Here is a 15424-nt window from a genome sequence, read left to right as displayed (position 1 = left end):
GTCAGGCTTCCGCTCTTTCTATTTCTTCCATTTTTGAAAGTCGAGCGCTCGCCTTAATTGCCTTGGCGTCAACATAATTCCAGATTATTATTGTATATATTGCAAACAACGTATCCAGGAAGGCCGCTCTAGCATCGATTTCGTAGTGCCTAATTCGGGAGATACAAACGTAACTGGCCCTCCTGAGATCAGAGCTCCGCACAATTTTCTTTATTACTCAGACTTTGCTGAGCGCTCATAATACAATTTAGACCATAACTCTACTTCAGAAGACATTTTTCAAAAAGGGCTTCAATCCTTGCGGTAAACTTTTTGAATTTTACACCAACCCCAAAGATCGTACGCGTGATTTCGTGTGAAGCCAGCCTAGCTCTGAGCGGGTTTCCAGAAAATAAAGCACAATATATTCGTGGGTGACTTTCAATACTACTGGGATCCCAAGCGTTGACTTTGTGACAGGTATCAGAGCGTCTAGGTTACATGAGTTCAAATACTAAAGCGTCTTCAATCAGCCGCCTTGTATGTTACTGGGTATAAAAGCTGGAATATACGTCCAACTGGGAACGCTTCGTACAGATGCGTATCGTAATTTGGTCCACAATAAACAAGACTAGATGTAAGCCGCCGATTTTAGCTAAAACAATTTAGGAAAGAGATAACATCTGCTGTCAAACCATCAAAGTTGCCGAAGATTTTCTCTTCCAGCGTCTCAAGTTCGTTGTTGGATAAATCCGATACCCTGAGTCGATCCACGTCGACCAGGAAACCAGGTGGGATACTTACGAACTTGTTCTTTCTGTCGCACAGGAGACTGAATTGCGAAAATGAGAACATCTGCTTTGTTTTGCAACCTTTTTTTTTTTCTGAGAAGATTACAAAAAGCCTGCTTCATCAAGTGACTGTAATCTTTCATAAACTTTTGACGTGTAATTGATTTCAACATTTTGGCAACGTTATAAATAGCGAGACGAAACAGTAGTCAACATGCTAAGTTCTATGTTTTTTGCTTGGGTGAATCTAATCTTCTAATTCATACTTTCGAGGATCATGCACACGGAACCACTTACATAATCTTACTTAAGCCGAGATTTTCGAGGTTATCAAGACACACAGGTGGGTCAATTCTTAAAGCTTCAGTTCCACAAGCGAGAGGAAGACAAGCTCGTCGAATGTCGAGTCATATAAACTAGTCAATGCACCACTGCTCCACATGATGTTAGATCTGTCATCGAGAATTAGAAAGCGTAAATTGGTATTGGCTAGCAGCTGTGCAACGTTTTCCACAAATAACTCATAGAGATTGCCGTGAATCACTCGATGCTCCATATTGCGTAGACCCCTGTTGTCGGTCCCGATCACAGTCATCCCTGCTCCTACAACGTTTCCTTGCAAATATATTAATATGTGATATCGCGAAAGTTAGGTACCAAATGCCTGTAGGAATGATTGAACGTGTAATAGAATTATCAAGAAATAATTAAGACGTTTGCTATTTTTTTGTTCGAAATACAAAAAGGAAATATCCGAAGCATATTGTATTGAATTATATATGTCCTTCAGGACACAAACGGTCACTAATCTCTAGAATAACACCTTGTATCATTGTAGCCAGTCAATATAATCATAGCGATAATAATACGATTTTTGCAAAAGCTCGCACTGTAAGGTTTTCGCTACGAGGCAGAGCATTTAATATTAAAAACGTCAATGCATGCCTTACGATGGAAAGTGCCTTTTTTTTTATCGGTTTTTGATACACACCGGTACATTTACGCCAATGCATATCATCTGAGATTCGAATATAACAGGACTAATATTCCCATCTTGAAGATCAGTGTAGTCGGAAATGGGAGTCTCAATTCTGGGTTAAGCAAAAAGTCGCTTCCGGTGTCTATGAGTTCATTTACTGTATTTTGGGTTGATTAGCTGAAATGCTTCATGGTCTAAACAGACTTTAATTTATATTTGTGTGTGAACACATCTAAAGAAAACGGCTCCGAAAATTTTGATTTTTGGCGGACAAGCTTAAGAAGAGAGGTATTTTTATAAAAACAGTTTTGGGATTCATGTAAAGTAAGGCAATAATTCGCTTAGGGCATTGCTCACGCGATGCGATTTGCCTAATCCCCCGGAGCATTCGAATATACGCTTTGAGAATATCCAGTTAAAAATAGCACCTATAATAACGCCTGTGACATTGATCAGATGAAATCGTTTTCCCGTACAAAAACTCGTTTCCTGACATGGATGCCTGTGAAATCAAATTCAACTTAATGCTCTGTGATCTCGTCTACAACTGAAAATAGTAATTTATAACTAGTAGGTGGCACTTTTTATGCTTGGTTTAACGAACGAATTTTGCTTTCTTGAGAATTTCAATATCTCTCGTACTTGTTTTGTCTTGCAACACATTGAGGCTGAAGCAATCCGACAACTCTTAGTCTAAGCTGAATCTTGACTAAAACTACGTAAGGCGACTTCATAGCTAATAAGTTACGACATGTTGGTAGTCAAGGCTACGGTAGCAGACCACTGTACACAATACCTATAAGGCAAACTGGAAGCTTTGAAACAAAGCACTCTCAGGACCCAATCGCCGACCTAGAAGTCGAGGCATACCTGTTTTTAATAATAGAAGGTGTCCCACACCACCCGATTATCTTGTCCTATTTCGATGACAGGCAGTTGTCCATCGGTCATGTACAGAGGCGGGTTCCAGCGAAAGTTCCCCATAGATTACTACTCGCTCTAACATGGTAGTGTTTAGGCCGCGATTCCTTACTACCAATACCCGGCCTACTAGACGAAGTCGATTGCATAGCAATGCGAAAACGACCTTACGTTCTCTGTAAAGGCGCCAAAGAAATCAAAGCTTAAGGTCTAGACAAACGTTCCTCTAACCACAGTTAACACGTGAATGAAGGAGCATCGCCTCAGGCTAAAGAGGTCATCTTATTGACAGGTAAGAAGAGAGCTGAATGGATCGACCTTAGGGTCGGCGAACCACTCAACAGGATTAAGTGCACAATAAATTTTCTGGGAGTACTACTGAATACAGAACTAACGTCTATGGCCCATACGAAATTAAACACGCGGTAAGATGTTCAGGCAGGTCGATCGAGTTATGCTCGTTTGGGGAATAACCACCGAAAGCGCCAGATGGCTACTGAATCAGTCTTTCCCTATGCCTCCTCAATCTAGGCAGACATTTACATATCGATAAAAAAAAATTGTAAGAAAACACAAATGCGGTTCCCGTTCTGGCTAGGCTGATCCCCTGGGATCTTAAGGCATATGAGAGGACTGAACGACATTTAGACCAAGATATGATCCTCCCGATAGCGAAAAAGGTCACGCTGTGAAAGTAACGACAACAAGAGCGGCTTGAACCGTAGGACGTGGACCACTGAATTTATAGCCTCGTACCCGATATACCCACATGGTTTGATAAGCTATATGGCAATCTGTTACATGGAGTAACTCAGACGCTGGTCACGAGGCATACCAAACCTTAATGGAGAGAATTGAAAAAATCCAAATTGCCATCTACATTGTATGCAATCGGATCAATGGGGTGGCTTCCTTGGAGGCATAATGAGAAGGAATGAATAAGTGGAAACGTTTCAAAGACAAAAGTTCGACATCGAAGAGGGCTAAACGGCGTAGCAAGACGCACAAGAATAATTGCACCCCCCCCCCCGCCCCCACCAAAAATTGAACTATACGGATGGACTAGCCGTAACATGACGAAATGATTCGCATTTAATTCATATACGTAATATCATGCGTATTTTTATTAGCAATGAGAGGATGAGTCGTAAAAGTGTAAAAACCTCCATGTACCAATTCTATCGGCTGGTGCCAATGTACCAAGTCTAGGGAACGAAATGAGTTGAAACCTTATTACGTTAACATAAATGTAAACATCAAAACACTTAGTAAAAAAATTCATTCAACTCGCATAGGTTTTAACACATAGGTTGTATTAAATTATATATATAAATAAAAAAAATGTATTGGCTTTGCAGATGAGGTGGCTATAACTTTCGTGGACTCGGTTAAATTTTATGGTATAGTAAATGGTTAAGGCGTAAAATATTGTAGGTGGTTTATAAAAAATCTAGAAAGTAAAATTGTTTCAAATTAACCCCGAGATATCGGGACACCTCGCTTGAGTAGCTGAAATTACAGTTGAAAGTAGTTCTATTCACCTAGGTAAAATATAATTAAATATAAAGCTTAGTTAATAAGTTATGTATTGAGATCAAATCACAGTACGAACATCATGATCACTTAACCTCTTTTGCCGCAAGTGATTATCATAAGTTTCATTTAGACAGTATACTGAAACAGCTGAAGACACTGTGCTTGGTTTCACACAGTTCCTGTAAATGTATGTCGTGCTTGAACATAAATTGAAAATGGCAGAAGTAAGTGCATTCAGACTCATATACAATATGGGTTGACATGCTTGAAGAAGCCCCACATCATTATGTGTCCAACTGAATTTGTGGGCCCGCCAAATATAAACTTACCTGAACGTAACATATTCTGTTCAATTGCCAGTTGTTTCTCTGGCGTAGACAATAAACCGCCCGCCGATTTCAAAACAAAATATATATATATAAACGAACAACACAAAATTTAAAAAGCAGTTTATATGCTCACTTTTGCTATTAAATATCGATAATGCATAGTATGTCCTCTGTGTGCATTCGCTATCGAACAACGAACTGGCGGGTTCTGGGCGTCGGACCCCGTCAGTTCATTGAGTAAACTACCCAATACGCGTTTTTGAAGCCTCGAATATCTGATAATAAATGTAAACCCATTCCCTTATATAGGTTGCTTACTGTCTAGATATTACGAAGGTAGAAAGCAACAATGAATTACAAATTGAAAATAATAGTTCATTGCTCAACATACTGTTGTTTGGATAGATTCACTAATAGATTGGTAATAGGATTCTTTGAATCAATCAGTTTCATACACTCATCTAAAATAAGTCCCTCAAGGCCTTTTACTTTGGGCTTTAATGCTTTGGCTTCTAGGCATAAATAAAATCACTTGTAGACTGAAATGTTACTTTAGCTAGAGCAACGATTAGCTTGAGCAACACCCAACTAAGAAAAGTGCCTTAAAGTCAGCACTTGATTTTTTTGTGAAACGAAGTTCCGTGTGCACTTCGCGAAGGCAAATTATAGCAACTTTATTTCTTGAAGTGTATAAAATATTCGTATTGTGTATTACTAATAAGGTCGAAGCTCACTGAGCTGAGTTAGTGTAGTACCGTCACAGATTTGGTCTACGTGCAGGAACTTCGTAGTTTCTACGTTACGGAAAAGCAGAGAATGGAGCGAGCATTTATCAGTGCAGTAATGTGCCTCGTCCTTCGCTGCCAACAAGTGACCTATGATACTTCAAATCAGACTATATGTGTATAGCAAATGGGAAAATCAACGGTATACCATTAACGACGCAAACCTGAACGAAAAACACGTGCTACCTAGTTGAAGTAAGTATAAGAGAATGCTTTCTACATAGTTTTCTACATTTGGTTCTGCAGCAAAGGCAGTATTTCCTTCAAAATTGAGTAAATTTTGTAAAACAAGCTCCTCAGTTAAAGGTACAAGCTTCTGAAATACCATATGGAACAGCATATTATAGCATATTTAAATATAAAAGTATATTTAAAATATACGGAATTGTACATGATCATGATGTATATTATGTGCCTTAGTCTTTTCTAGTTTACGGACATAAAAAGCCAATTAGCGGGCTATCTCCCATGAGTTATCGCATGGATTAAATGTCGTGTTGGTATCATAAATAGTATAAAGCATATGAGGATTATGTTGTTTCGTTACCATAATCTAAAATCAATTTTTCAGAGAAACGTTTACTTCTTGCCAAAAGACAAACAATAAGGGAACAATAGATTAGAATAATCGTTTCTTAAGCATCAGTATAATTCATGTTGTTTCTTTTTTTATTATATGTCAAGCCTATTCTGACCGCTCTATCTATTGCTGACGATACTGGCCCTTGCCATGATCCACTTGTCACAGCAATAGGTTATCGTTATTTCGAAACTCTGTTCAGAACATATATTAAGGACGGTCAAAATACGATTAAAAGATGAATCAATATGTACAACGCTTAAGCATATATATATATATATACATATATATATATATATATATGTTTCTTTTTTATACAACCTTATTATACAGACTGCTAAAGGTAAACAATAGGTAGATTAAGACAACTTTGGAAAGAGCAAAAGTGAGAACAAAAGAACGATATTAACATTGCCTTACGATCCGCGACTGCTGCGCCACCTATCCTGAAGTTCAGAGAAGAATTAGCGGTTAACTGGTTGAAACAGGTAAGGGAAGTCGTGCATCCACGAAGTTCAGTACACAACACATAAGCGAGCTGCAGTTCTCTCGAAAATTCACTACCATCATTATTTTAAGCTATAAAAGTCTGCGTTGTATCCCAGATGAGTGAGGAGGTATCCCTTTTGGCAATATCGGAGTAAAAAATCTCATGCAGGTCGACATATTTTGGCATACAAATATCTTTAAGCCTATACTTTTCAATGCTGTCACCCAACGTCTTCTGTTTGAAGATACGTCTTCTGAAACGAGCTGAATCCATTCGCGCCCATCCAGGTATCTGCGAATCAAAATAGTCAATATTACTCTTTTTGTATTCAAATTAAAACGAATTTCTGCTTGTAAGACAACCACTAAAAAAACGTGTCTACTATGAATTTTTCTGTTATCATATAGTGTAAGCTCTTGCACTCTTCTCCCGTATACTCAAAGCAATTTGAGCAAATACCATTATTAAGGCAACACAATTCCTTTTAATATAAGCAGAACGTAGTACACGAAAAAAGAACGATTAACTTTTACATCAAGTTTATTCTATGATGAGTTAAATTTACGCGAGCTTCAAGGTAAATTAATCACTCACTACGAAGAAGACATACGATTTTTTTGGGGTGACATTCGTCGTCGGTGTTATCGGAATCCGAACAAAGGTCCTCTAGCCCGTAGTTGCAGTAGCTCTCCATAGGGTTCAGAAGAGTGTCGTCAACCGTGGCGTTGGCCGCATTCTCGTCAGGTAGTGCTGGCTCTATTTGGCCATTGTCGGGGGGATCGAGGACCGGTCGGTAAATTGTTTCTACTGGTTGCAAGGGTTTTGCAAACGTTACATCGTTTGGAACGGCGGTAGCGGACGGCACATACGTCGTGTTTAACGGATGAACAGGCATCTCACGAAATCCAGCTGGAACAGGGGCAATCATCGTCACGTCGCACATTGGTCGAGCTTCCGCACCCATCTGAGCATCAATTAAGTAAATAAATATGGGTAGTACAAAGAAAATATGACAACGACTATTGAGGCAAGGGGGAGGCCAGGTAACTTTAATTTAGAGTGCACTTTTATCGCTGCCTTATTCATTAGTAGTATCCCTCTACATAATGAATACTAGATTCACCGATATATTTTGTATACCTATTTCTACCGAACGCAGTTAGAATAACCAGTCCTTGAAAAAAGTGTTTCTATATTGAAGCGTATCTTTTCAGTTGCTTTTTTATGGCGTATATATACGTTTCAATATGTAGCCTTCTGAATAAATTTTACAAACGGCCAAATTGACCGGTAGTAATAGATTTAGGGTTGAGTTGACAAGGCTTTACCTCGTACGGGCCTCTTCTTTTCAAGCTTGAGTTTGATTAGCGATAAAGAGCTTTCAGAACAAAACATGCCAATAAATTGTTTGCTGTAAACTCGACAAATGATCTCTGCTAGAATAAAGGAATAGAAATAATAAAACGAGAAAAAAAAATGTATCTAAACAGAATCATCGCTATTTTTTTCCTTAACTTGTTAATAATGAAATAGTTATTATTATTTGTATTTACGTTGGTACAGGCGATTGATTTTGTCCTAAATAGGCGCTCACCATGAACGTAGAATTAACTTGATGTGTAAGGAGCGGCAGTTTGCTTGACTCAAGCAAAGTCTGTCCGTGTAACATCTCATTGGCCAGTGGTATTGTACCAGTTATGATAGGATTATTTGGCGATGGATCGATGGCGCTAACTTTTTTCTGGAGGGATACTGAATTTCTCGATACCCCCCTTCCGGAACTATCGGCTTTAATGGACTTTAACTTTGCTACTGACCGTTTGCTGTCTTTGGCAATCTCTTCGGTCTGCTGCTGTTGTTCGCGACGTTCCTTTGCTTGTTGAACGCGCTGGTTTTGAGCTCTATAACAAACACGGAGTTGTTATTACGTGAGAGATGTATTGAAAATCACAACGTATTTTTATCCTAACACGTTTTTCTTTTCATAATAGTTCCATCACTCACCTACAAGCATAACTACACAATTTGAGCCGTTAGCTGGCACTGTTAAAAATGTATGATTACTGTTATTGTACGATAAATACGTTCTTTGAAAATACCCATGACGAGACACTTCATTGACCGCAAGCGTTTTCCACGTACTATAGCTAGTATTTACGTCAGACTCAATGGTCATCTCAAAAATGATCACAACGCTTACTTTTTTTGCGTGAATTTTTACGGCAGCACACACGCTCCCTATGCTAAAAGTTGCATAGTTCATAGTGAAATGCTAATCATGAAAGGTAATAAGACTTTCCCACTTACCTCGCAAACTCTGCCCTGTCAACACTTGGAGGCCGAGATATTTTGTTCTGAAACAATGGCAAGGCCGGTTTCAAACCTCTAACAGACTGTGAATTATTTCTACTTGAACCTTTCTTGGGAATTCGAGAACGACTCTCACGCTCCAAGCCATCGTCAGTTGATGTGTCGTTAGCCTTCTGACCTACCGATAAGCCTTCTTTCTGATGGTTAGCCACCCTTTGCCTTTTTGTGGTAGACTCGGAAGGTGCGACTATACGCATATCTCGTCTTGACGAACTTTCGCTCATGCTACGCTTCAGTTTCTAAAACGACATGAAATCCCATTGATCAGGAAAACGCTGTTTTAGTTAAAAAAAAAAAAAAAAAAACGTTTTTATTTTACTAATACTAATCAAGCAGGCTCATGTTTGTATTTAACATGATTTTACAGGTACCTATAATTTTTACCAGTAGAGTGATCAAGGAGTAATGATGATAACAACAATATTCATTTTCGTGCTGTTATAATATTTTAGAGCCAAGATGGGTGGATGCCAAATTTGCCACAATTGCCAGTAATTAAAGGATCAAACTCAGTCACAGTAGCAGTAAGTTTAGAATTAATTGCATCTTTTGTTGCTTTTTCGAGTGATGTGACCTTGTTAAATGCACGTTGTAGCACGTAGTTGACAGAATCTCAAAGGATTCCTATTAAACATTAACTTTAGCGACATGTTTGCTCTCTAATCGTCCCACAAGTTCAACTGCTCAGTCCCGATTAAGTAATTAGGGCCACTTCCACAGATATCATGGTTCGAGAAGAAGAGACGAGCTTCCAGGATAATTTAGCACAAGCCACTTCGGCTCTTTCCTTGGAAATTATAATTTAGACTTTTAGTTTCTAGCTCTGTAAAGCTCTCCTTTTTTAAAGATCCAGGTGGCATAATGCAATACAATACTGGTTGGAACAAAGAACATTCGATTAGTTCTATTGATACCGCTCCTCCTAGTTTGTTTATTTCGATGTACCATTCACACATGTTCCCTTTCCTCTCTGTGGATCTGTCGTGATTTCTCTGCGTATTGAACGAAATTTTATATCGAGTTCAGGCTTAAAATATGCAGTTTCCAAAAGAAAAAGGTACATCTTCGATACTTACCTACTTAGCCCGCTATCAAAGTCTAACAGTTGGCAAAGCAGGCCTGGATATCCGGCCCGAACACAGCGAAGACCTTATAACTGAGAAAAACGCTCAAAATTGGGTTGTAGAATTTGAAAATGCCATTGATTCCAAGCTACTGCACTCAATGCCTGATATACTTCAGTAACTCGGCATGAAGCAATTCTTGGTTTTTCAATGCAACGGGTACAGACTGGTAAAGAATTGCAAATCTCTCTGTCTCGGTAACGGGGAATTCACTACACAGTTTCTGTGCTCAGTCAACTAAGCTAGCAACGTCCTACGCTGATCTCTAGAAGGATATATAAAAGGCTGATGGAAGTAGAGATCAAATCGGGTTTGGTTCGTGACGAACGCGTGTATTGATCCATACTTCAGATAACCGATGCGGAGCGTATAACACCGTGAAACGGCAACCATGGAGAAGACGAGCAGACCTTGATAGCCAAAATATAGTGTGATACCATATTTAAGTGCCGAGAGAATACTTTATCCCCAAAATAAAATAGCGTATTCATCTATGGGTTCCGGAAGGCATCTAAACTCTATGAGATTTACCGAAAAATTTGAAGCTTATATACCCTATGAACTGCGTAAATCTAATCATCCGCCCGACATCGAACAACACGCGCCCACAATAACAGGTTTCTACACAAAATTTCCACCGGTGACGAGAAGTGGTGTCTCACATCGATATAAAGCAAGGAACAGATCGAGAAGGTTTAGGGGACATGTTTAAGCCCAAAACTAAGTCAGATTTTCGTTCCAAGCGACGATTAAAACTGGCAGGATTTTATACGCTGGGAAATATTTTAAAAGAACATGACAGCTAATACGGATCTGTATATAGCCTAATTTCTTTGAGTGAACGAGTCTATCCATCAAGACAGGCCGAATGGGCAAGGCCAAGTCGCACGTCTTCATGTAAATGCCGAACTCCACATTGCAAAGATTGTATAAGCCTCTCTCAAAGAGCTTGAGTCAGTGCTCCGATGAAATATCATTTTTTTTTGATAACTGGCGAATGAAATTAGTAACCGAGCATGTTATGGTGAAAAAGATCTCAAAACGTTGCTGAACGAGTTCTTCAACACCAGAGCTGAAAACTCTGTTGTCAGACAAGCGAAGCTCGTGGCGAATGACGGTTGATTTACTGCTAGAATTTTAGGGAAACATTGGGTTTTCGGCCAGGTAAACAAACCGAAATTACTTATGCTCGTCAGTTAGATATCAGCACCGATGAATACTATTGAAAAAGTTAATCGAGAACAAAAAGAGTTATACCGCGATCCTCTCAGTACTATCTTTATATAGCACAACTGATAAAAAATGTGAAATCTAGCTATAGACTGACCGACTTCGCAGATAAGAGACTCTGCGATCTCGATGATCTAGAGCCAGTTGAAATGTGCGAAGCATCCGACCAATCAGTTTCGTCCACTGAAGCGTTGTCCTGGTCCACTGATCCGTCACTTTGCTTTCGTTGCTCGATTTCACATTGAACCTTGCGTAGTGCCTTTACCATTAGTTCCCTATGGTATGCTTCCACATCAGAGCTTATATCTTGCCTCAGATTTAATTTCTCCTCGAAAGCAGTCCATCTTGCAAACTCGTTATCAACCTTTTCTTGAATCGGCATCTGTTCGATAACAATATTAAGTAGACAGGGGATTTACGCACTAAACAAGAAGGCAAAACAGCTTATATTCTACCCTACGTAAAAACACAGGTTGATACAATCCAGCGGATAAGGATATCTAAGTGTACATGGAATCGATTTCGAGGAGTTACCACTCCCCCGTTGCAATATAGAAATCAAGACCATGCTACCAAAAAGTTCATCGAGTTCCTTGTTCAGAGATATAATGCATCAATATTAAAGCGAAATTATTATACTAAAACGAGAAATTAACACTACAGAATTCGTATAAACATTTTCTTTTGAAAACTCAAATTAATATGAGAATCCATCGTAAAAAAGTCGTTTTCAAAATTGTGTTTAATAACAGTATTTTCGAACTTCTACTGTCAAGTTTCTAATCCTCCTCTATGTCGCGAGCCTAAAAAATTGTTTAAGAATCTGCTACCCGAACTTCGTATATTATGGTGATCAGTTCAAACTTCTGCGCGTTAAACTGGCATAACTTCGAAAAAGAAATAAGCCTGAAATAAATCGTCCTATATAAAAGAACGAGTTGGCATAATTCAGAACTCATCTTTAGCATCAGATCACCTAAAATTAGCGCATTGCCAAATTCGTGTTTCTTCAGGTATGGGGTGCTGCTGGTATTCATTGAATTTCACACAAACGTGAAGCTCGTCTGCCTTACGTAAACCCATGATATATTTTCGACGGCAGGAATACAACCAAAATATTGTTATAGCAGACGAAGAGCTTATTCTAGGCTTTACAATAGTTTAAGGGTCTAGAAAAAAGGCGCTTTTGGTGTAGATTAATGCTTAACCCTGGAGTACCAGTCGGCTGACGTTGACTGATTGGACTGAAGGTAATTAGATGAAAACCAAAACCGCGTATGAAGAACCTCAACGGAAATGGCATCCTTCATAGTTTCACTATGAGTCCACTGAAAATTCACATGGCTAATTCCGTACCCAACGCGCAGAGCCAGAATCGATAAAAGAAAAGGCTGTGCACCACAATCTCTTATTAATAAGGGTAATACAGTTCCGTCTGTGGTAATTAAGCTAAATGCGGATTCGTCACGGTGAAACTTTTACCTCAGTGACTGCATCAGACATGTTTGCGTCGAAAATAATGTCATATATAACAGGAGACTAAATATGCCTGGTTGACCAAATCTAAATGGCGTGCTCTCCTTGATGATTCAAGGACGCCAAGTTTGTCTGCTAAATTTAGGGACATCTTGTGGTCTCAGTTCAAAATCGGCCGTAGACACACGTTGTGTAGTGTTCGGAGCCAGCTGTCTGAAGATACCAGTAACAGACGTAAAGCTCAAAAGATTCATTTATATATCTATGTACTTTTGTATAAGAGCTCTTTAACGATTTCCTAATGTGGTGACACTGCCCTACGCTAACACTGCTTGCCGTCGTTATCATTTGCTAAACGGTTGTCTTTGAGTCGTTGCACAAACGACTATTGCTCTACGAAGAGTTCAGAATCAAAGAAAAAAAACTCTGTTCAGATGAAAGGACGAATCGTACAAAAGAATCTTCATAAAAAATTAGTTCAACTCGGGTCCTATAATAGCATCCACTAGCGTTCATCACCTACCCTGCAGTAACAATGACAACCACCATAGACAAACAAGCAGGTATCAAATACATACGGTACAACTTAATTGCGTACAGCTGAAAAGAGGCTAAATTACGCCAATAAAGGACGCACTGAGACGTGTACGACTGTGCTCGTGGCTATCATCATCATTCTATTCAACGGCAATACGGCGGTACTAGCGCTAGTGCAATGTCCATAGAGACGAATCGCCCTTGTCGTCATTTTTGCCCAGTATTGCAAGGTTCAAACGTAAGGTTGGGAATATTGAGTTCATCTGGACTCGTCTCATCACAAGCTTTTAATCGGTACCAAAATAAATTCCCTTTGCATAGATCTCCATATCGAAAGAGAAGATTGTATAAAATGACAATCGACATTATCAGTTATAAATTTTTGCACACACATGTTCTTAACAAATAATGAGAAAAAAAAACCCAGAAGGGCAACTTCAAGCACCGACTCCATACCACATAGGTATTTTCAGGCTAATATATATATATATATATATATAATTTTCTTTATTCGCACAGGCTGTATAGTAGTTAATATAGTAGATACATTTCTGTAGGTGAAGGCGCGTAAGCTTGAAGCGAACACCCTAATAAATGAGGGTTCTTGATTATTTTAGACGCACCTTGTATCCTTTTTCTGCCATCTTATGTGCGATATAAATGTGCGCTTTATGAAGGAATTCGACTCGTTCGTAAAGAGGGGGCACTTCCGTGGGCGGATCTCTGGAAAGTCGTTCAAGAGCACCGCGAAGCACCTCGAGCCCTCGAATAGTGCATTTGTCGAATTCACTCATCGTTGCCAGAACAAACACGATGGCAACGGAGCACTATGATAGGCGCAGTTTTGCCAGGGAATTCTTGGACAAGTTCACTCAGTTAAAATCAAGAATCAAATGTCGCGTGAATGCTCATGATGCCTAGACGAACAGATATTTCAGGTTAGCAGAGAATCGTCTGCTCGTTCAAAACCGACTGGCAAACCCTACGAAACGACGATTGTACAGCACGTACAGCCGCTTTCACGTGACGACAGTTGTCTGATAGTGCTACACAAGCATGTAGAAACAATGTAGTCTCGGCACAATGATTTCCGGCCTAAAATCAAGCCACTGCAGACGATTTGACCCTACCAAACCTTATGAACTAAGTAGATGGATTGTGTTATACGCTCACATTACTTGATCATGCCTAATTGCATATAATTCAAATGATGGTAAAATATCGACGCTACCAATGTTGATAATATTTTTTAAATGTATTGGGTATCAATATAAACTGCATTTTGCAATTACATATCAACTTAAATAGATTTGAAGAATCACTAGCAGCAACTTGTGTGTTTCTTCCAGTGTTTTTTTCTAGCTATAAACAGCCATCTTAATCGGAGTGAAATTATAGTTGTCTTCGTCGGTTGCTTTGGCACAGCTAGGTAGGCCGAAGGTTGAGACTTCAATGTCGGATAACAATGATAGTCAAAGAAAATAAATCTCTCACCGAACACTAGCGAATTCTTTTTATGGACAGAGCCCTATGTACAGGGTATTATTATTGTTAGCTTCTCTATTTGAAAGCAGTATTACTTAACTCTAGCAACTCTATACAAAACGAAAAATCGACATGATCGTATATTCTGAAATCTTGATCATGCGCTTAAGTGGTAAGCCTGAGCACGAATCTGTGTTGGAGTTTTTTTTTAAAGAGAAATCCTTTACTTCGTACCCCCAATAACGGTCTCGGCAATGGGAAACATGGCCCGTATTCAATCTGACTCGATTTCCTAAATACTGATATCAAAATATGGTATTTGATTGAGACATAAGTACTTTCTTTGTGGCTGAATTGTGATGCGATCCTTCCCGAAGACGTTATACCCATACTCGTCGTATGCTTATAATTCGAGTTTTTTTTCGTTACTTTAGATAAATTTCGGAGAACAAGTAATGATTGTGAATCTGGCAGAATCCACTTGGCTTCTTTTATTACCTTTCAAGCCCGCTCTTGTCAATCTACTCATTATAGGTTTTTCCCCTGATCGACTTGTCAGATCATTAGAGTATTATTATTTTATGATATTGCTCATTTTCTATTATAGACTCTACAATTTACGTCTCTGCAGTATAGCTAAGACTGTTTTGATCTATTTCTGATTTTGGCCATTTACTTGTCATAATCAGTGTTCAGATGCCACCGATAATCACGGATCTTGTGATTATGTTGTGGATTCTAAAGCCACTAACGGTCTTCATTTAACTATTCTGAAGACGAACACGGTAATTTAGCCGAAATTGCTGAAGTCC

General features: G+C 39.0%; 1 protein-coding gene across 1 annotated transcript; it reads right to left on the bottom strand.

Moving 5' to 3' along the window:
- Positions 1 to 5184: 5184 nt before the first annotated feature.
- On the bottom strand, positions 5185 to 14573 carry LOC111259760 (uncharacterized). The gene is made up of 6 exons (XM_022831976.2): positions 13751 to 14573; positions 11212 to 11496; positions 8698 to 8999; positions 7985 to 8291; positions 7001 to 7354; positions 5185 to 6681 (listed from the first exon to the last, which is right to left on the bottom strand). The coding sequence occupies exons 1-6, from the start codon at positions 13919 to 13921 to the stop codon at positions 6475 to 6477; spliced, it is 1626 nt and encodes a 541-aa protein (XP_022687711.1). The 5' UTR covers positions 13922 to 14573; the 3' UTR covers positions 5185 to 6474.
- Between the last annotated feature and the right edge of the window lie 851 nt (positions 14574 to 15424).

This window comes from Varroa jacobsoni, unplaced genomic scaffold (genome assembly GCF_002532875.2).
Source record: "Varroa jacobsoni isolate VJ856 unplaced genomic scaffold, vjacob_1.0 scaffold_367, whole genome shotgun sequence".
In the NCBI taxonomy this organism is placed as follows: domain Eukaryota; kingdom Metazoa; phylum Arthropoda; class Arachnida; order Mesostigmata; family Varroidae; genus Varroa; species Varroa jacobsoni.
This window is presented reverse-complemented; position numbering and strand designations above follow the sequence as displayed.

Excerpts from the sequence above, each read along its gene's own strand:
- LOC111259760 (XM_022831976.2), bottom strand. The coding sequence starts at position 13,921 with ATGAGTGAATTCGACAAATGCACTATTCGAGGGCTCGAGGTGCTTCGC. Across the intron at positions 9,000-11,211 it reads GTCTCTTATCTGCGAAGTCG|AAACTGAAGCGTAGCATGAG; the intron begins GTCAGTCTATAG and ends ATGTCGTTTTAG. Across the intron at positions 7,355-7,984 it reads AAGTTAATTCTACGTTCATG|ATGGGTGCGGAAGCTCGACC; the intron begins GTGAGCGCCTAT and ends ATTGATGCTCAG.